At 44.8% G+C, this 23846-nt stretch overlaps 1 protein-coding gene across 1 annotated transcript in view; it reads left to right on the top strand.

The window, feature by feature from the left end:
• MYO5C (myosin VC) overlaps positions 1–23846 on the top strand; it is a 1267761-nt gene that overhangs the window by 462570 nt on the left and 781345 nt on the right. Inside the window, exon 13 of the mRNA XM_078684841.1 lies at positions 3913–4038. Within this exon, the coding sequence (XP_078540967.1) occupies positions 3913–4038 (126 nt within the window). The remainder of the gene's footprint in view (positions 1–3912; positions 4039–23846) is intronic.

Genomic DNA, 23846 nt, shown 5'->3' with positions numbered 1-23846 from the left:
TTAATCCAAGAGATTACGCTAAGGCAAGCGCAACCCTATTCCAGTAAGTCTTTAAGTTTCACACTTACTGCTCTCGGGAAATGTGGTATCTCTTCAAGGGTAACTAAATAGTCTCTATTACAATGTTCACTGTAGAGCACACGATGGCCAGAGACCCAAGAGCTAAGGTACCAATTCCGTGTACCTGGATATCCAGCGACACCTCGCGGAGGATTATACCGAAAATTCTACAGACCACACTGAAGCTTGATAAGTTGGATACTCGAACTGGTAGCAAGAGATAAAAAGAAACTTCTGTCAGGAGCACTTCTCAATACACTGGTTCTCCCACAGAAACGACGGTTGAAGTGTGCTGCACCACAGGTGCGAGCAAACGATAATCCTCAAACGGTCAAAACAATAAAGTAGAGCGCTAACCTCATCTTCCTAATAGGCTGCGCATATTAGAATTCCGCCACAAAGGATATAACTTACTGCCTACGCAAACGGAACCACCTGGCTACCAGCTGGCTCCATCTGAGAGGAGTTCTCTTAAACTGGACCTTCTGACCTCCACTGGACCCCATGAATGACCTGCCTACACCGGGACAGTGGCAATTGATCCTGACAGTGACCGTGCACACCCAAGGCTCAAGGGAGTCTCAGCGACGCTGTGCGTGTGTGCCCTGTTGCAGCCTGAGATCTTCGTTATCGTCATTAGCCCAGAATAAACCCAGTCGCATCGGAGGCCCAAGTCGCGAGAGATGGAGAGGAGAGCGAGGTCTCACCCCCCAGGTAATGTGTATCGGCGCCTGGGGCGGGGAGCGGGCTCGGAGAGAGACGCTATCGGCCTCTCCCCTTCTGGTAGCGTGAGCCATATGTGCCAAGGAGTGGCAGTACTGGGGCCGGAGCATGGAGCTGCACTGTGTTTTACATCAGATCTGTGTTGGGGGCATATGGTGATGGAAACTGACCAGTAGTCAGTAAGAGGGGCGGAGAGACCGTCTGAAGCACCGTGATAGGTGCTGGAGTGTATTACACATTGCATTAATTCTGTATTACGAACTACCTGATTGTTGTATTACGCATTGCATTGTTTCTGCAGAACAAACTACCTGATTGTTGTATTACGCATTGCATTAGCTTGCAGAATGAACTACCTGATTGTTGCATTACACTTTGCATTATTTCTGAATAACGAACTGCTTGATTGTTGTATTATGCATTGCATTAGTTTGAAGAATGAACTACCTGATTATTGCTTTATGCATTGCATTATTTCTGCATAACGAACTGCCTGTTGGTTGTATTACGCATTGGATTAGTTTGCATCAAAACTGCATTATTTTTACATTACTAAATGCCTGATTCTAGCATACGGACTGCTTAGCCTTGCATTAGGACTGCATAGGATCACCTAGAATTGCTCATTAATACAGCCAGAACTTACAAGAACTGGCTAACCTAATAACTGGCCAGAAGGTGTATTACAAATACGCATATGTTGGAATCTTATTGTGTGGTCTCATCGTATATCTTTTTACATAAACTTATACTTGTTTGTATATGAAACTCGTGTGGAGTCCTTTTGTGGTGTCACCATTGGATCACTGAGAGCGCGGTTGCAAATACTTTACACTTTTGCGTTGAAGATAAGCATGGCTGCTCGTGACAAGCTACCAAGGGGGTGAGCAGGGGTTATCTGAGAATGTGTCCTTCCTTTCCCTTACGTAGAAGCGTGGGTCCCTACTTGGTCTAAGGTACCTACCTCAGCCAACTAGGGAATCCCAGTTCTAACACATAGCATAATGGCGTATCGGTGATGAGATGATCTGAGTAGCGCATTGTGACACAATGTAGGTATAGTACCCAATTGCAATCCGGTCAACATGTTTCAGTTAATGGCAAATTATGGTATAGTACCATAAGTCAAAAGTAAACCTCATTATCAATGAGTAAATAACCAGAACAAGTACAGTTTCATACATAGAAGCTAAAATGTAAAATGTCTCAATTCTCAGTCGATCTGTACCCACATTCTTACATCTGTGATTATAGTGACGGAGGCTATCTCAGTCGACTCTGGATACCTAGGAGTGGTGGTTGTTCACTGGAACATCTGTCCACTCAGGTGCATGATATTTCTTTTGTGGTGAATAAGGAGCAGATCCTCAATCTCATCTACCTAGATTCCTACAAAACAATAAAGAGAAACAAGTTAGTTCAGCCGTAGAAGTATGCAACATCACCATCCTAAATTGAAAGTAGATTTAAAATTCTCCTTCTTGTAAATTCTCACAAACCACAACTTAACATCCAAAACTGAATAAAAGAGACTAAGTAAACAAAAAACAAAATCGAGTCAAGTCTAAAGGGTAACTTAAAGATGTAAAAAATAAAAAGTGTAATTAAAATAGAATAGATTCAAGTAGGAGGGAGCAGAAGATCTGCCTAAGCGCCACAGCGCAGCCCACTAGTCAAATTATTATTTATCCTGGACAAAAGTGTGAGTATTGAGGTGAGTGTTGTAAATGTCTACTACGCTGAGCCATCACCATAGAGAAAGGTCTTAGTGAACAGAGACATGTATTACAATCTACTGCTACAGTAATTCATTACAAGGAGAGAGGTCTTAGGAAACTGGCAGCTATGTCATAAAACAGAACTATACTCAACCATCACTGTGGTGTGAAGCCTCAATGAACATCTTAGACTGTTGCAAGACACTACCATACACTAGCAGTGGAGAAGTGTCACTGTAGAAGCTAGTTTACAGATAAATAGTACACCTGCTTTAAAAACGGGATTATAGATCAGAAAACATGTTAGAAGTAGTACCACTAGTTGTACAGAAATAATTAATTTATCTTTTGCAGTAAACTAGTATATATATATCTTTAAGTCTCAAAATCTATACTAAACACTTACACTCACTAGATGATGTCATCAGTGATGTCATTTGAGATGTCATCAGTGATGTCATCAGTGATATACCTGATTATGTCGTGAATGATGTAGGATATGAAGTCACAAGAAGTGCATTTTTGGGGGTCATAAGTTATATTTAGCTCAGGTAACTATAACTGCTGATTTTCTATGGTTTTGTGTGTGTAAAATCTGAACCTAACTATAACGTCCGTGCAACCTTTGCTTTTTTAATGTATTTCTAAGAATGTTTAACATTTTATTTTCTAACTATAATGTCCCTATAACCTTCGAATTTTTAAGTGAATTTCTACTTTAAAAAAAATAATTTCTATCTATACTGGCCCTGTAACCTTTGTTTTTTTCAGTAAAAAAAGAAATTTATATATATATATCAGCCACTTTACATAGAAATAGCAGTAAATGTTGACACTGCCCTGGCCAGAGTCAATATTTAGTCCTGTTTCTATGTCAATGGTTGTCCTGAATTTTTGTTCTGAAAATGTGATCACCCTACACTAAGCAGCGAGTACAGGTGTTTAAAAAATGCATATTTGTGCATTTACACATTTAACTTTTGGCACATTTAACTGTTTTAATTTTTGCATATCAGTGGAGAAACTGTGCTCTAAATATGGAGGTGGAACCTGCTCTTAACCAACCTGGAAAGGCCATTATCTCCTGCCAGATCTGGAGTACTTTTGCATACATTTACAAATGAATTCGTTTGTGGCTGTTGGCCACTGTCCTGACCCTAATTCTGAATTTATGATGGTGGGAAATTTAACACAATGGCAAGTGCACGTCGGTAAAGTAGAATTCCACAATGATGGGTCTGTAAATCCATATTTGGGTACTCTGATTACAACGAAACATGAGTGCATCTGGATACCACTTAAAACCCTTTAGCTGTGTAAAAACATTTGTGTTCGGGGTCCTATGCATTTTCCTGCAGCATAATGATAATAGTTGTGTAAGACATATGATTATTTTTTAATTTAATTTTAGTTACCGCAGGGGACTGACCATAATTGGCTCCAGAAGCTCTACAATAACTACTTAGAGAAGAATCCTCTATTTGAGAAGCCAAGAATGTCGAACAGAGCGTTTATCATCCAGCACTTCGCTGATAAGGTACAATTCTTCCACAGGTGCAGCCCTTTCAGTTAAACAATAAAATATCTGTGATGTGTATGATGTACTAAAAGACATTTTGAGGGTGGTTACAAAAAAAATATTCCTACAATTAAGAATTGGAAGAATTAAAAAAAAGTACATCTGTATACACATATGTATTGCAGAAGTTGTATATGTATTTTTAGAACTGTTAGAAATCTTTGATCAAAGACGAGACAAATCGGTGAAATGTTCTTGTTGATTTGGTTTTATTGTAGTAGACTTAGTAAATCATGTTACAGGGAAAATATTTCCTACTAATAAATGTGAATCATAATGTAATTAAATTGTGGCTCGCTAGGACAGTGTATTGTTTTAATTGTTTCTACCTGTGACATCCTCAGTGCCTTATTATTTGTACAGTAAATTATATTTCAAATTTAAACCATTATCGGCATCACCTGGCAGTCATTTAGTTTGTATTGTTTTTTTTTTTTCTTAAACAAGTAAAGTATTTTTTGGGGGGAAACAATAGAACAAGTTGTGTTAAGTATAAACTTTATGAAGAGCAACACTTTGCTGGCGTAGTTTTAATTTTACATACCCCAATTCATTTATCCCAGTATTTATAGTATGTTTAAAACTGTGCTTTGTTGTGTAATTGAAAGGCTACCTGTTTATATTTGAGTGTGACTTGGATCTGCCTCATACATGTGTCTGCTTAAATCAAAGTAATAATGCTTGTCTGTGGTGATTCTTGTTTTAATTCTGTAAAAATAAAGAACAGACGATTGGCGGCTTGTGTATACGGACAGTGTTTCTTATGCTTGGATATGATATGCAGAATACAATCTGCAGCGAAAACCCAGATAGTAACAGAAGATATATTTTTTTAGGTCGAGCTATTTATAGCTCTGAACTATTGCCGGGGAAACAACACTCTTGAACAAGCGGATTCCTCCCAATGCATGTTGTCTACTGAAGCGTGATGCTTCGCCAGGCGCGCGTTTGGCCTCACACCCCATCCCCATATGCTCGTTTGTCTCCCAAGCTGCTCCTCCGCCCCCGCCATGAGAATTCAAAGCAATGCGCTGCTCTGAAGCGATTGTTTTTCACGCGCTCTGCAGGTCACCATTTGCCGCTAGCGCTTTCATCCCTATCACTCCCGAGAGTTGAAATCCCTTGGTAACTTCTGGGGACTGACATAATGTCTGGTATGCACCTTGTCCATAGCGGCAATAGTGAGACTACATGCTCACAATGTATTATCAAAACCTGCCCATTTGATCCTTTTTAGGTCGAGCTATTATATCCCGCGGGATATAAGATTCACGGGTCTGCCACATGACAGCCGGACACCCATGCTCGTTCCCTCCCTCCCACTCGCTCGCCCGCCACCCCAACCCCATCCGAAGTTCTCGTGATGACTGCTCCACCATTCTAAGCCTCTTATAAAATATTTTAACAAACTACTACTCCGTACTTGTTTGCAAACATTTCACTACAACTTTATAGTCCATTACGTACGTAGTATCACTATTCACAAAACTAGCGTTATTTGTTTGCCGCTGCTGTCCTCTTATTAAGCCACTTTGCTATGTCCCTCATCACATTACAAGTTCTTATCTCTTTCCTACCTTAATTAGGCGTCTCATTTCATTATAGCTTCGTATCCAACTACTGTGCGTTTCACACAATCCTTTTACGAGCATTGTGTGTGCTTTTTTTGCTAACGTTCATTTTTAATTAACCTTGTATGTCTCCTCACGGCCGAGCCACACCTCTACAATTCCTCAGGTTACCTCATTGTTTTACGACGCATGCAAGCTTAATCTGCAGCCATAATGAACACATCATACATTTTATGTGTAAATGTATGTTCTCATGTCACCAGAGCGCATAAACATTAATTCTTGCGAATTGTTATTTGCGAAATGTCATTTGCAGTTTACTTGACGTAGTACTCATTCACATTCCTCATGGGCTCCGCTTAACTGGACAGCAATTCAGGCATACATATTTATTTACTACAATCAACCTTTTATGCCTCCTCACGGCCGAGCCTCACTTCAAAGGAAGCTCGATTCACTTCTCCGGACATTGCAGAGCTCCCCCGCTGTGTCCATTAACTTACCTAGTCAAGCAAGAACAGCATTTAGCGGATGTCCGCCGAACGTAGCATGTGAACGTTTCTGGCCTCGAAGCCAGTACTTAACCTGAACACGCTCAGTGTTCCGTTTGCAAGCCTGCTTGGTGGTGTATCCGAATCTGTAGGGTAGATTTTGTTATTTCTTTTGGTTTGTATTGCATTAATCTTGCCGCTCTATGCTGGTTGAATTGCTGGTGTTGCACCCCTCAATGCCACAGCACCACTCAATGCCACAGCACCACTCAATGCCACAACACCACTCAACGCCACAGCAGCACTCAGCGCCACAGCACCACTCAGCGCACAGTATTCTTCAACGCCACAGCATCACTCAACGCCACAGCATCACTCAACGCCACAGCATCACTCAATGTCACAGCATCTCTCAACGCCACAGCATTACTCAGCACCACTCAACGCCACAGCACCACTCAACGCCACAGCACCACTCAACACCACAGCACCACTCAACACCACAGCACCACTCAACACCACAGCACCACTCAACACCACAGCACCACTCAACACCACAGCACCACTCAGCACCACAGATTCACTCAGCACCACAGATTCACTCAGCACCACTGAATGCCACAGTACCCCTCAATGCCACAGCACCACTCAACGCCACAGCACCCCTCAACGCCACAGCACCCCTCAACGCCACAGCACCCCTCAACGCCACAGCACCCCTCAACGCCACAGCACCACTCAATGCCACAGCACCACTCAACGCCACAGCACCACTCAATGCCACAACACCACTCAACGCCACAGCACCCCACAGCGCCACAGCATCCTCAACACCACAGCATTACTCAACGCAACAGCATCACTCAATGCAACAGCATCACTCAGCACCACTCAACGCCACAGCACCACTCAATACCACAGCACCACTCAACGCCACAGCACCACTCAACACCACAGCACCACTCAACACCACAGCACCACTCAACACCACAGCACCACTCAACACCACAGCACCACTCAACACCACAGCACCACTCAACGCCACAGCACCACTCAGTGCCACTGAATCACTCAGCACCACTGAATGCCACAGCACCCCTCAACGCCACAGCACCCCTCCATGCCACAGCACCCCTCCATGCCACAGCACCCCTCCATGCCACAGCACCCCTCCACGCCACAGCACCCCTCAATGCCAAAGCACCACTCAATGCCACAGCATCACTCATCGCACAGCATCACTCAACGCCACAGCATTACTCAATACCACAGCATCTCTCAACGCCACAGCATCTCTCAACGCCACAGCATCACTCAACGCCACAGCATCACTCAGCACCACTCAACGTCACAGCACCTATCAACGTCACAGCACCACTCAAAGCCACAGCACCACTCAACACCACAGCACCACTCAACACCACAGCACCACTCAACACCACAGCACCACTCAATGCCACAGCACCACTCAACCCCACAGCATTACTCAACGCCACAGCATCACTCAATGCCACAGCATCTCTCAACACCACAGCATCACTCTGCACCACTCAACGCCACAGCACCACTCAACGCCACAGCACCACTCAATGCCACAGCACCACTCAACGCCACAGCACCACTCAACATCACAGCACCACTCAACACCACATCACCATTCAATGCCACAGCACCACTTAACACTCCAGCATCACTCAGCACCACAGCACCACTCAGCACCACTCAGCGCACAGCATCCCTCAACACCACAGCATCCCTCAACGCCACAACATCACTCTACGCCACAGCATTACTCAATGCCACAGCATCAGTCAATGCCACAGCATCTCACAACACCACAGCATCACTCAGCACCACTCAACGCCACAGCACCACTCAATGCCACAGCACCACTCAATGCCACAGCACCACTTAATGCCACAGCACCATTCAGCGCCACAGAATCACTCAGCACCACTGAATGCCACAGCACCCCTCAACGCCACAGCACCCCTCAATGCCACAGCACCCCTCAACGCCACAGCACCCCTCAATGCCACAGCACCACTCAATGCCACAGCACCACTTAATGCCACAGCACCACTCAGTGCCACAGCACCATTCAATGCCACAGCACCACTCAATGCCCAGCACCACTCAGCGCACAGCATCTCTCAACGCCACAGCATCACTCAATACCACAGCATCACTCAGCACCACTCAACGCCATAGCACCACTCAATGCCACAGCACCACTCAATGCCACAGCACCACTCAATGCCACAGCACCACAGCACCACTCAACGCCACAGCATCACTCAGCGCCACAGAATCACTCAGCATCACTGAATGCCAGAACACCCCTCAACGCCACAGCACCCCTCAACGCCACAGTACCCCTCAACGCCACAGCACCCCTCAACGCCACAGCACCCCTCAACGCCACAGCACCACTCAACGCCACAGCACCACTCAACGCCACAGCACCACTCAACGCCACAGCACCACTCAATGCCACAGCACCACTCAACGCCACAGCACCACTCAACGCCACAGCATCACTCAACGCCACAGCATCACTCAACGCCACAGCATCACTCAATGCCACAGCATCACTCAATGCCACAGCATCACTCAACGCCACAGCATCGCTCAGCACCACTCAACGCCACAGCACCACTGAATGCAACAGCATCATTCAGCACCACTGAACGCCACAGCATCACTCAGCACCACTGAAGGCCACAGCATCACTCAGCACCACTGATGGCCACAGCATCACTCAGCACCACTGAACGTCACAGCATCACTCTGTGCAACCATTCAACAACAACTGGTTCTAATATGTTCTCTCAATGTTTCAAGCTTTATTACAAATGTCACAAAAAGATGTTAATATTTCACTGCTGTTCTTGGATTTTCATCACAATAAAATACAATGAACATAATCTTCCCAAAAGATACTTACAAAAATTTAAGCTATTGCCATTATAAATTACAATAACTTTTATTTAAGTATTAATTATTAAAAAAATAAAAGCCATTGTTATTTGTAACATTAATATATCTAAGTCATGTAAATACACCACATATTGCATTACAAATGCTATAGGTGTCACATTTGCGAAAGTTAAATATATTGGCATTGTAAATGACAAAGCTATTAATTACGCTATTTTCAAAACCAACACATAAATAAAATATTTGTCATTTACAATACCAATAGATCAAACTTTCCTAATGCGAGACCTATTGCATTGCAAATGCTTGTTATCTTAGTTAACAGACCATCAGCTGGCCCGGAGAAAAAACGCACAGCAAATGCTGCTTTCCTATTTTTGATTAAATAAAGCTGTTAATCGGAATACTTTCTGCTGCTACATATAGATAGTTTCAGATATTGCACTGTTACTATTTCCTTAAAGGGCAGTGATTGGGAGCTCAGAGTCAGTTTGGCAGTAACTCCTGGAGACAGGGACATGCTTAGTGTAAAAGAAAATTTAAAAAACGGTATTTCACAGCAGGAGATGATATAAAGAAATGAAGAATCTGCAAGATCTGGCTTTAATTTGCCAATCCATGCAAGCAGAGTCATATTATTGTTGCCTAGGCTGGGGAAAAAATTAATAAAAAAGGAAGGCTTTCGGTATAGAAGTATTTAAGATAAATAATTGAATGTTACACAAAGCGTGATGATTGAGTGTAGTTTTGAAGTGTAAAATAGTCCCTGATGCATTCCAATGGACAGACTTCATAGAAGGCGGAAGGATAGACCAAATAGCCAATAGCATGAGATGAGACTTTAATACCCTTGTGGGTGGAGCCGAAGCCCACGCTACATATATTTTAAAGAAATGTTCAGAATATGTCTTGTATTGTATTGTATTTATATAGTGCTTACTACCCCTGACGAGGCTTCGAAGCGCTTTTTCGGCAAGTAGCACGCTAATTCGGGACCCATAGAGGATTAGTGTTGAATTAGTATAGTGAAACATGCAAGTACATTTTAAGTGGTGGATAGGTTAGTCAGTTATTTGGATTTGGAATGCTAGCAGAATGAGAGAGGAGGAAAAAAGGTTTGTATTTATATAGCGCTTGTTACCCCTGATGGGGTGTTGAAGCACGCTACTCCGGATGCCCATAAAGGATTAGTGTTGAATTAGTATGGTGAAATATGAAAGTAATCTCAGTGGTGGCTATTAGTCAGTTATTTGGAGTGAGAAGGATAGTGGAGGAATAAAAGGGGAAGAAAGGTTTGCATTCATATAGCACTTGTTACCCCTGATGGGGTGTTGAAGCACGCCACTCCCGAACACAAAGGATTAGTGGTGAATTAGTATAGTTGAATATGGAATATGAGAAGTGAACATGTTAGTCTGTTAATTTTGATTGGTTCTCCATCAAGCTGTGTATTCATCCACACCTACACTCTAGCTGGCAAGACACTCTTCAGGTTTATGTCACTGAAGTGGAACTTGTCTGGAACCAAAATCCATCACGGCCATTTTGCCATCTTTGTGTTCTTACCAATTTCTGATAATCACCAAAGCAATATAAGGGTTATGTTATATATATTCTTACCCTTAAAGCTAGATGCACTGCTTTACAATCTTTCAGTATATCTTCCAGTGGACAGACCATCCCATACCTCCAGCAGGCCAATTGTGGAAGCTTGTATTCAGACATTTTGGAGAAATGTTCTTAAAAAAATCAGAAAACGCTTGTCCTAGCAAGAATCATCTCTGATTCACAGAGTTCAGAGAAGTGGTAAATGTTTGGACTTTTCAAAGTAAAAGTAATCTTTCTGTTTGCACAACTGTCCAATGAAAACTGACCTATAACAAGCAAACTACATAGTACTGGTAAAGAGAGTAGATAAATACCCACAGCCCATATCTATGTCAGTTTGAAACTTCTGCTTACATTTTTTGCCTGAAATCAAAGTCTTTTTGAGGAATATATTGTTTCAATCTTAGTCTTATTAGGCTTCTATCGGATTGCAAATATTCCCGCCTGGATATCAAGTCTCAGCTGAAATATATTCATGCTGGTTTTTTAGGTCGAGCCTAGAGCAGCACATGCGCTGCTCTAGGAAATCGGCCACTTCCAAACACTTCAGCATTTGTGCAACCTTGTGCGTGTGGTGCTTACACGCTATTGGCATTTGCGTCTGGCTTTAGCATGCAATTGGCCAAATGCGTGTGGATGTCCTAGCTTTTTGAGAAAGGTTTTGCTCTCAGGAGCCAGCAGCGATGCGCAGAGGCCATCTGTTTTTACTTAGTGTGGCTGTGCTTGTCTGTTTATACAGTGGCGTGGGAAGGCTCTCCTCACGCTCAGCTGCTCAAGTGTTAACATGCCTGTAAATCTTGTCAGGCGCCTGCCCAGCAATCATGAACAGTAATGTTTTCCCTTTTACATGTTGCATTCTACAACACATTTTTCATTTAGCAGCAGTTATTTCACCGCAGTAAGCAGGAAGCCACCATTTAAAGGTCAGGCGCCTTTGTCCACAATCCGTGCAGCGTTTTGATATTAATCACGCCGGTTTATTCATGTGTAATCTAGATGCGATTGAAGCACTTCGGAGGTTGTGACGTGCACAATGAGTCAATGGCGCAATGGTGTGCTACGAAGGGAAATCCCTTTATAAACTGCAGTTTACTCAGCGTTTTCCTTTCCTCTTACCACCACAACTGTGATTTGATTGACACAGATGTACTGACGCACCAACAATCATGCAGGAAGACAGGAGCCCTCCCCCATCACACCAACCTCGAGACCTGTTGGTGAGTTGGTGCTATATAAACCAAAGTAACATAACATAACATAACACCAAGCCAGAAAAGTCATTCATCACGAAGAACAATAAAGTTCCCCTCTCTGCGCAGCCTGCTGCAGCATTCGCTTGCTTCTGCCCCCCCCTCTACAGGACCCAGGAGAAACAGCGCCTTGCTCCAATTGTCAGAGAAAATACCTTTATTTGCCCAAATCCTCCTTGCTGCTATCGTGACATGCCCAACCCTCCCAATGCCAGTACTTTTAAAGATCAATGGTAGCTGGCAGGGTTGGAATGTGATTTATTGTTTAAAGGTGCTGTGAAAAGATGGAATTATATTGACATAGAGTATCTTTTAAAATCGTCTTAGATCATTTATAACATGGCTTTTCTATCTTTGTTTACCTAATAAGTAGGGAACAGTGCCTTAAAGGTACCGGCACTCACATCTACTAAGTACCGGCACTTATACAATTTCTCCTCTTAAGAACTTAAACTTCTCTGTGCAAAGGAGAGACAACTGTGTTGTGTCAGAATAAAGTGCATATCGCAGCACTTTTAAAGTCAAAGCATTAACTGCTGATGATGAGCTGATCAGTCGTTTAGGAGAGCTCATTTACGTTCACTAGGGGGCTGGAAGGGGCCTGAGTCCCTTCAGTACAGTTTCAGGGCCAACTTGTCCCAGAATAAAGATTAGTTATTAATCTGTATTAGTGGAGATGATTGCATGGATGCCACAGCGCCTTGAAAACACTATGAGTAATATTCAATGCACCTCAGGTGACAAAATAAATCCTGGCGAGGCAGATTTGAATTTTCATCCTTCTCTTGTTGGGAGAGTGAAATCTGAGTAGTGGTGCCCGTTATTAAAGGCATTCAAGTGCAACATGAAAACCTATATAGAGACAAAAATGCAGTATTGTTTCTCAACAGGAACGGTAATTCCCCTTTATATAATCCATAACTGTAATGCAATGCTTGTTTACAATTCACAATCAGTTCCATTAACCATTCCCTAAATGTATTTGCTTTTTCCAGATGTTTCTGTAAGTTCATTGTTTATGCAGCTATCAGGGAGTGTGAATTTCATACAGAGCAGTGGGTGATAAAGGTGTTAATACTAAATGCATATCCAATCCTTGGCTTCACGTCAGAGAGCAATGGTAACTTGTGTGCAGGGCTGCTGTATTTATGCTGCACCACCCAAGCACCAGTGCAGCACCCCCACCTTAACAAACAAGCATTACAACATGCAGAAAGAAGTTGCCACTAATGCAAGGGCAAAAAAAAAAAAGCAAACATTATTTATGATACATTTTTTAAGAAGGTCTTCAGTTGTACACAATGTTATCTAGGTGATACATAAAGTAACAAAAATGCTTGTATTAATTTTTTATTATAACTTATAAGCGTGCTGTGCAGCAGCCACAATACTTTACAACATAGCTTACAATAATTGGCAAAATCATTAGGTCTAGCTAAACACTTACAGGGTCCCAAATGCGAGACATATTGGCTATACCAATGCTTCTCTCCAATTGTTGATGTGTCTATGAGAAAATACCCACTCCCATTAAAACTGTACCAATTACTCTTTGGGAAGATAATTGTATATTCTCTGAGAGGAACAGGACTATGCCTCTCACTTGGAAATTTTAAATAACAGACAAGAATGCATTCGTTTTATAAGACTTAATAAGAAGGACCTAGAGAAGACCACAAATATATACTGAAGGAGATGTGCCTGTGGTGGAGGAAGGAAAGAGGAGGCAATGGATTGGAGTAGGAATAAGAAAAGATAGTCTGGAATATAAGGCACCTACATTTTGGCCAAATAGGAAAAGGAATAGTAGCAGGTGCACTGGCATGCGTTTGTTGGTACCTCCAGGAAACAGTAGGAGACCTCTGAGAAGGTGGCATTATCACACTGCTACAAGTAAGGCAATAGGGATTATAGACTGCAGGTAAGACAAGAGATGGGGAAGTACAGAGAAATGCAAAGCATGCCCAATGACAGCAGTGTGTGTCATGGCATGCATGCTGCAAAAATACGGGATAAGGCAAAAAGATACAGGCGGCAAGCAGGTTCGTGTATAGGGCACTAGCACCGGACACAACCTGGAGGACTTCAGAGTGCTGATCACAAACGAATAGAAACAAACAAGACACTGACAAGCCTCATTTAAGACCTGTTAATGAGTGGCCCATAATACAGTTATTTACGTACCCAGGAGTTACCATTACCAGGCATCCCAATAATTCCCAGACAGGTGAAACTAACAGGGATTACAATAGTGTTGCGAATTACAGACCGGAATCAGATTTACTGTGCAGATTCCTGGACTCAGGAATGTAAGCCAGAGACTTATATATAAGTGAGCGGGTCCCGGCGTCGATGATTTACGGCGCAATACGGAACGTGGTGTCTTCTGTGAGGACATTACAAGCCTTGCAACAAACCCTCTTTTGTCACAGTAACCCACTGCGGTAAGACATTTTAATGTGGACTATGGCTGCCGTAATCACTCAAGGAACCGCAAATACAAATAACTCATTATACCAGCATGCACTATGCAGAGACACGCCCACCAGATGGAATCAAGGATGCTGGGTATAAGAGAAATGACACGCTGCCAGTCCTCATTGCCAGCACCTGTGAACAAGGGTGCAAGGACGCCCGAAACGTGTATGGAACTGTTGGCATGTTGAATTCTGTGCCTATAAAGGTTGTTTACAGGGCTGCCTTACAGAATAAAGAATGACGCTACGTATGCAGGATTTCCAAGTTGAGTGCTTTTGTTTTGGATATATATATACCTCACTCATGACATAGTTAGTGACATGACTGATGACATCTCAAATGACATCACTGTTGACATAATCCAGAGAGCCACTCATACACCCACTCACCCATTCATACAGCCACTCACACAACCACTCACTCGACCATACAGCCACTCACACAACCACTCACCAACCCATAGAACCACTCACACAGGCACGCACACACCCATACTGCTACTCACACACTCACGTATTCACCCATACAGCCACGCACCCATACAGCTTCTCAATAAAACTACTCACTCACCCATACGACCTCTCACACATCCACACAACCACTTACATATCCATTCACCCATTCATAAAACTACTCACACACCTACTCACTCACCCATACAGTGCAGTATTGGAGAGTGAGTGAGACACTCACATACCAACTCACGTAACCAAACACCCACTCAAACACCCACTCATTCACCTATACAGCCACCTATAGACCCAGCCACTCACTCATACAGCCACTCACACAACCACCTACCCACCCATACATCACTCCCTCACCCATAGTCACTCACACATCCACTCACTCAGGAATGTAGCCACTCACACAACCACCCACTCACCCATACAGCTGCTTATACACCCACTTCTACAACCATATAGCCACTCACACACTCATACAGCCACTCACTCACATATGGATACACAAAGTTGCACATCCACTCAATTAATATGTGTTAGAAGTAGTATCAGTCATTAGTAGTACACAAAATATACTAATTTAACTTTTGTAGTAGCTTGGTATATATGTTTAACAATCATAAAGTTTTAGAAGACACTCAATCACTGCATGATGTCATCAGTGATGTCATTTGAGATATCATCATAATGTCACTGACCATGTAATGTGTGATGTAATATGTGAGGTCATAAGCAGCGCATTGCAGGAGCGTACGTTTTAATTAGCTCAGGTAACTACGACAGCTAAATGTCTATGGTTTGTACATGTGAAATTGAGACTAACTACATCGCCCTGTACCTGCAGGTAACCATCATATGTGCCCTAAGGTAACCATAACTCACGCCCCCTACATGCACAGTCTTGTCATGAGTGATGGCATTTCAGATGTTGCTGTCATGTTATCAATGATGTCCTAGAGATTGTTATGAGTGATGTAAGGTGTGGGGTAATTAATAGGTGAGTACTCAAGTTAGTTACTTTAGGGCACAAGTTATAGTTACCAGGTCATTTTCTGCAGCCGGTCTCAAAATGAAAGTACAAGGTGGTGAGCACTGGCACGTGGCCATAACATGAAAGCAAAGGGAGAAAGCATTCTTGATATTGTAAAGAGACAACCACAACAAAAATGATGACAAAAGTGAAAAATGCTAGGCAGACCAATCAGTTGATCTAAAATTACCATAAGTCATGACTTCAGTTATTTCCTGTCTCAAAACTGCATGGCTCGGGACAAAGGGCACTCTTGTCCCCAAGGCACTCACCTGCTTTCATTGGGGTGTTTTCACGGGGCCCAAGAGGTTCTTGTAGAGGCACCATGCCTCCAATGACGATTCCTTAAACTGCAGCTGCCCTTAACCTCGCAGTGCAGCTGCTGCTACCAAGGGACACACAACGTTGACTGCACGGAGCGAATTCTACGCTCTTTTCTGCGGTCCTGCGGCAGCCCCCAGCTGATGGGAGGCCGCAAGGCTCTTCTACCTCCTGCTTATCTCCTTGCGGTAGTGGGCCCTATCCACAACCATGTTAAGCAATTTTCCTACATGACAGCAAATACTTCAGCAGCAGCAACCATAGATCATGTGTATGGTACTAGGCAGCTGCCCACTTCTATTAGAAAGAGTCATTTTGTCAGCTACAATTTTTCTCGTCCTGAAGATGGTCTGAAGGACTACAGCCGAACAGACCGAAACGTCGACCTTATCCTCTATTCCCAAGAAATGTTGTCATTCTGGAGCAACACACATTCTCATCAAGAGATTTGTTGCTTATGATTTAATTGGAATAGTTGTATAGTCATGTGTTGTTAGGTCAATTTGATTGTTACTTCTCTCCATGACTTTGTGCTGAATTTTTTTTATCTACATGTACTCCTTTTTTTCAATAAGAAATATATAAAATAAGATATACTTTTCAAACTACTAGGTTCTCCCGTGTTTTTGATGTTAAGATTTATTCTTTTTGTTTGCTGTTGTCTAATGACACTTTGGCGTGAGTTCCGTTAGGACTAACTCCCTGATTTATCTCTGAACAACTTGAAACTGATGTGAATTAAATCTTTTGTAGGCTCTTTTTACCATTTATATTATTTGTCGCCCAAGCCTCCAAGGGTATATTGGGTTTCCCAAACTATTGACTGTCCACAACCAGGCTCAGCCTTTGCCTGGCCTTCGGCAGCTCCGCGTCTCGGCTGCGGATCACGAAGCGAGGTCTCCGTCCGACCTGCAGTCTTTGGCCTTCTTTTGTGGCTAGGCCCTACCTCCCTAGGACACGGCAATGCAGGGTAGTGTCCCGCCCGTGAGTTTCTACACTCTTGCCGCTTACTTCCTGGGATGCTGTCCCATTCAGCCCTGCCCACAAACAGGCGTAGCAGCTGCCTGACTTCCGACAACTGCAGGAGCTTAAAGGTGAAAGTGCTCACCCAGGGTAATACCGCCACACAAGCCCACACCATGGGCTCTAATACTCATTGCACAGAATCATGAAGCTCCCCACGTGCTTCACTGCCGCGGGGTCACACTCCTTGGGCAACCGATTCTTCAGCGCTCTCATATCGCACTGGGGCACGGAGGAAAAACCAAGCGCGCCAAGCCCAGGTGCAGGGGCACAGCAGCACTCCTAGAAGAGTGCTGGGGGACACACCAGGAGGGCGCTGCCAGGCAGGCCAGCACCAGGGGCCTCCAGACAGAGGGGCAATCCTTCTCTCAGCCCTCCCTCCCCAGAATAGTCCAGTCCCTAGGCAGCTCCTCCCGGCTGTCCAGCAGCCTGCCGGCAACAGCAGTCTCCTCTGTCACAGTAGTTCAGAGTTCACCAGACATGGAGTCACTAACCCAATATTTATAGTACCAAGTGTCTTTGTTCTTCCTGAACCCTGGCACGAGGCTCTTTTCCCAGTCCAGACCAGTTCTGGGGGCACTTACCAATATCTTTGCAAGTGCACAACCACCTCTATTGTCAGTGTAGGCCTGGGCCCCAGACACACCACAGGAGGGAGGGGCCATAATTGTGGAAGGCAGGCACAGCCCTATTGAGGTTCAGGTGCTACTCCTCCCACTACTCCACATCCAGATCAGGCCTACTCAGCCTATTGCTGACTCACCTAGACTCTATAGAGCCACTGCACCTCCCCAGCCCCTGTCACTCCAAGGCCAGACAGTCAATACACAACAGGCAGGCAGGCACAAAGACACATAGCACACAGAAATGCCTACTTCTAGAAGTGGCATTTCTAAAACAGTGATAAAAAATATGCAAACACCAGTACGCAGTATTTATCACCACTATTCCAAACATACCAAACTTGATTACGCTACTCCTCTCATGCCAGGAATTACCACTGAAGCACATATTCGGGAATCCCCAATGCATCCCTATGAGAGGGTAGCCTCACAGCAGTGAGAAACTAAATAGGCTGTTTGTCACTACCAGGACATGCCACACAGTTAAGGCACATCCCTACCTTTTACCTACACCTCACCCTGCCCATAGGCCTAGCCAGGGCCTTCCTTAGGGGTGACTGATGTGTAGTAAAAGGGGAGTCACAGGCGTGGCAACCACTTTATGTGTCATGTCACAGCGGCAGTAATCAGCGTACGTAGGCCCTGCAGTGGCAGAGGCCTCAGACAGGTTTGAAAGGCTACTTTGGTGGGTGGTGTAAGTAGCACTGCAAGCCCACCAGTAGCATTTAATTTACTGGCCCTGGGTATATGGGATACTACTGTACAAGGGACTGACAAGTAAATTAAATATGCCAGACAGGTGTAGACTAATCTTACCAAGTTTATCATAGAAAGCACATGCACTTTAGCACTGAACAGCAGTGATAATGTGCCAAGAGTCTGAAAACCACCAACAACAGGTAAGAAGAAATACCGGAGGAAGGCAAATAGCTCTGGGATGACTCTGCAAAAAGGGCAAGACCAATAGTGCTCGATCACCGAAACGTGTCCTGCCACTAAAACAGAAATATTGTATATGCAGAAGAAGACATAGACTTGGGGCAGAAACAAATATCATTATAAAGGCTCCTCGTCTGAACAGGGAGACAATGTAGGATTTTAAGATGAAGTGAAATGCTATGGTATTTATGAGGGCCCAATACTAATATTGCTGCTCCATGCTGAACTAACACTTTTCGCCCTAAGTGGGATGTGTATGCCCAGACGTGGGTCTTTGCTCACTGTGCCACTTGATTCAAGCTAGCCTGGCTGAAGAAGGGTGACATACCCTGAAACTGGTCCCAGGATGCTTGCATCCGGTCCAGTGAGGACCTGGCCTGGCAGTTCAGTCTGGACTGTTCCCATGGGGCACAGGGTCAAGACTGATATACATATGGCTGGGTCCAAACTGGGGTGGTGTAGTGGGCAAAAGAACGATGGATTTAACCCAGATCTTTTGACTGGGGGAGAATGTTTGCATTGTCAGCATTCCGTCCATCATTAGTTTGCTGTAACACTTTTTGCCCTAAGTGGGATGGGTATGCCCAGACGTGGTTCCCTTGCTCACTGCGCCACTGGATTCAAGCTGGCGTGGCTGAAGAAGGATGACATACCCGAAGTGGAAAAAAGAACAATAGATTTGTCTGGATATCAGTGGTATGGCAGGGAGAATTGTATCTAAGATCTTCAAAGAAAAACAGACAGCTGTTATTTTCCTGATGTGGTGTTCGAAGGAGATCAAGAAGTAAGAAATGACACCCAAGTTCCATTCCTTAGCAACTGGAATAGGACATGTACCAAGAGGTTCCGGCCACCAAGAAAGAGACCAGCAGGAGGCACTCCCAAAGACCAAGTCCTCAGTCTCGTCAAAATTGAGACAGAGTGAGTTGGCATTCATACAGTTTGATACCTCAAGGAAGCAGTGGTAGAACTTTAAGTTTCTAGTTGGCAGAGTATACACCCTGTCCAAGCAGGAGCCACAATCCTAGTCAGGGTAAGTCAGATACACAACCTAAATTACCTTCTGGTATCTTGGCACAGAGCAGTCAGGCAGTGCTTAGAAGTCACTACCGGTCAAAAGGTTATTTGAAGTCACGAGAGACAGGTGCAAATCCAAAGTTCAGGCCGACCTCAATGGAGGGCAGACAGGCTAAAGGACTCAGACAGGTCCCGCTGAAGAAATACCTGGGCTGGAGCAAGTGTAGCCGATGACAGTCTGATGTGGCGGCGTTGAGCAGCGCAAAGGGTTTCCTGTGATGTTGTTGCACTCTGTTGAACTGCATGTGCTGTTTCATCGTTGAGTAGTTTTGGCTAAAGGATCACTTTCATCATTGAGCCGCGCATAGCGTTGTCGTCGAACACCAACGGCGGTAAGATTGCTGTTGTTGGGCCGTATCGGCGGTAGCAGTGCAGTCGTCGAGTAGCTGCTGCATCTGCTTTGAAGGAAGATGCGTCGGCGCCAGTCGGTCCAAAGTCGCAGAAGCGTTGATGTAGAGTAGCTGCAGAAAACCCACTTCTGCAGCCCTAGGATTAGAGCTGGCACGTCAGGCAGGGGTGGGATGGCAGAGTCCAGCAGCTTGAGCAGGGTTGAAGGAAGTCTTTGATGGCCCTAAGACTTCGAGAACAGGAGGCAAGTCAGCAATTTCTTGGAGAACCTGGGTGCAAGGATGTAGATAGCAGGTCCAGTCCTTCTCACTCCTAGGCAAGAAGCAGTAGGCCAACATAGCAAAACCATTAGCAAAGTGCAGTCCCTCATGCATCACAGTAATCAGAAGGCAGCAGGCCAACGCCACAATGGGGCTAGCACAGTGGCAGTCCCTCCTACTGCACAGCATCTCTTTTTCCTGGCAGAATATCCTTGGTTCCAGTAGAGTTCTAATTTGGTGGTGTCAGGGGGCAAATACTAATGCCCAAACGTGCCTTTGAAGTGGAGGAGACATCAAACAGGCCTTTGAAGATCACAATGTATTTTCCTTTCCTGACCTCGCTCCAGACACAATATAGGGGATATGCTGCTCTTTGTGTGCGAAAGGCACAGTCCTATTCAGGTGCCAGCGTCATCTCCTCCCTCCCAACCTACCTCAGGAAGACCTACTGGCCTGGTGATGGGCCATCTGGATGCAAATGTCACAACCCAGCTCCTGTGTGTGACTCTCTAGAGGAAATGCAAGCTGTCACCCAATCCATATGTGTATTCAGGGAGAGTCACAGAATGGTTAAAGTAAGAAAATACCAATTTTCTAAAAGTGCAACAAGAACATTTGATGGATAGAATGCCGAACAATGTCATGCATACACCCAAGTACAGAGATCTATGCCTAAATCCATCATTTTTTTGCTCACCATGCCATTCCAGTTTGTACCCACCATATGCAAATCAGTCCTGACCCTGCGCCCAATGGGAACAGTCCAGCCCGAACTGCCAGGCCAGGTCCTCCCTGGACTGGAAACTAGCATCCTAGGAACGGTTTCGGTGTTTCATCCCTCATCAGTCAGGATAGCTTGACTCGAGTGGCATGGAGAGCACTGGACCCACGTCTGGGCATACCCATCCCACTCGGCACTTACTAAAAGTGGCATTTTCTAATTTAAATTTACACTTAAAGGGTGTTTAAGGCAACCCAAATGTTAGCCTATGGGAGAGATAGGCCTTGCAATTGTGAAAAACTAATTTTAAAGTATTTGACTACCAGGACATGTAAAACGTAAAAGTACATGTCCTACTTTTTAAATACACTGCAACCTGCCCAAGGTGCTATCTAGCACCTACCTTAGAGACGACTTACATGTAATGAAAAGGAATGTTTGGGCCTGGCAAGTAGTTTAACTTGCCAGGTCCAAATTACAGTTTAAATTTTCACACACAGGCTATGCAGCGACAGGCCTGAGGGATATTTAAAGGGCTGCTGAGTGGGTGGCACAATCAGTGCAGGAGGCCCACTGGTTGCATTTAGTTTATGGGCCTTTTTGCAACATATAGTGCACTTTTCTAGAGACTTACAAGTAAATAAAATATGCCAGTTGTGGATAAGACAATGCTACTGTTACACCTGGCACCATTGGCGTGGGTCTCCCTTCCATTTTTTTGCTGTTGCCTCATATATTTTTGCTGGTGTTAGATGGTTTGGGCACTGTGCCACTGCTGTCCAGGGCCACAGTGCAAGTCCTCCCTATTGTAAATTGATGTATTAATCAGTGGTTCCATGTTTGGCTATTTGGTTTACTTGTCAGACCCTAGTACAGTGCACTGAGTGTGTCCCGGACATGTACATCCAAATGCTGCTGGTGGGCTTGCAGCCCTGGCTGTGCCACCCACAGAAGCAGCCTTGTAAAATGTGTCTAAGGTCTGCCATTGCAGAGCCTGTGTGCAGTCTGGTACTGTCACACTGACTGGGCAAGTGCATCCACTTTCCAGTCCCTAAACCTTCCCTTTTCTTCATATCAGTCACCCCTATAGTAGGCCCAAGGGCAGGGTGCATTTTAAGTATAAGGTAGGACATGCCCTGGTGTGTGTGGCATATCCTAATAGTGAATTACAGCCATTTTCGTTTTTCACTATTGCAAGGCTACCTGTTCTCCATAGGCCAGAATGGTCTGTTAGAATTATTACATTTTGTAATCCTGACTGACTCAGAGAACACAGTAGAAATTCGAGTTTAGTATGCCTGAACTCAGAATGATAAAATACATCTTTTAGTGAAGTTGGTTTTACCATTCTGTGTTAGCAAATACCACTTTTAGAAAGAAGGTATTTGCTTGCCTAACCTTTCAAGCCTGCCTCTGCTAGGTTGTGTATTCCTTGTCTGGAGTTTGTGAGTGACAGGGCTAGGGGATTCCAAGAGACAGGGTGTGTCAGCCCAGTGGTGAATAGAGAGGTCTGCATCTAGATGGGAGGGAGGAGTTGCACGTGAACCTTGAATAGGGCTATGCCTGCCTTCCACAATGCTGGTTCCACCTCCTGGGGTGCGACTGATGTCTCTGCCCAGCACACTGAAAGAAGAGAAGGAGTCCTGTCAACATAGTGCTCCAGGGCTGTACTTGCCTTCCACAATGCTGGCTCCACCACCTGTGGGGCGTCTGATGTTTCTGCCCTGCACTGTGAAAGGAAAGAAGTCTGGTAAACAGAGTGCTTCAGAACTGGTTTGGACTAGGCAAAGGCCCCTCTCCCCTCAGAGAACAAAGGAGTTTGGGGTATAAATATTGGGACCCTGATCCCATGAAGTTAGATCACTTTGGACTACAAGAAGAAACCTTTACTGAGGAGAGGAAGTTGAAAAAAATTAGTAGAGACTATTCCCAATCTGAAGTGCTGCTTGGGGGATTGGCCTGTAGTGGTTGCCTTACTGCCAAAGGAAGGAGAAAGGAACGTTGTGTACTTTGCTTTCAACTTGTGAAGGATCTCCATGGGCTTGGAAAAGAGCTTGCCTCCTGCTGAAGTCTCAGGGACAACAGACTACAACCCCCAGCTCCCCAGAGTTATTTTGGAAGTGCCTGCTGCTGTTTTGGGCCTTCTTAGGAACTGCGTGTTGCAAGGAGCTGGAAACGCGACACAACGAGATCGAAGTCTGTCGCCATTGCTGCTGCTGCCGTCGAACTCCTGAACAAGGGTGTCGCCGCTGGAGTTGTCGCACTGCACCGCATCGAGAGAAGCGTGCGGCAACGAAGAGGAAGCGTGTCACCGTCTTTGCTGCTTGCCGTTGCACTTCTGAACAAGGGTGTCGCCGCCGGAGTTGTCGCACTGCACCGCATCAAAAGAAGAGTCTCGCAACGAGGTAGAAGAGTGTCGCCGTCACTGGATGTGCCATCGCACTTCTGAGCAAGGGTGTCACCGCTGGGACTGTCTCATTGCACCACATCGAGGAAAGCGCCTTGCATCCCCGAGAAGCGTGCCGCCGTCGGAGCTTCTGCCGTCGCATTTCTGAATAAGGATGTCGCTGCTGTAGTTGTCGCATTGCGGGGAAGCTTTGCACATCGTGGGAGAAGAGTGTC

The sequence above is a fragment of the Lissotriton helveticus genome, chromosome 3_2 (assembly GCF_964261635.1).
Source record: "Lissotriton helveticus chromosome 3_2, aLisHel1.1, whole genome shotgun sequence".
Taxonomy (NCBI): Eukaryota; Metazoa; Chordata; class Amphibia; order Caudata; family Salamandridae; genus Lissotriton; species Lissotriton helveticus.
The sequence above is the reverse complement of the archived record's forward strand: the minus strand, read 5'-3'. Positions and strand labels throughout refer to the sequence as shown.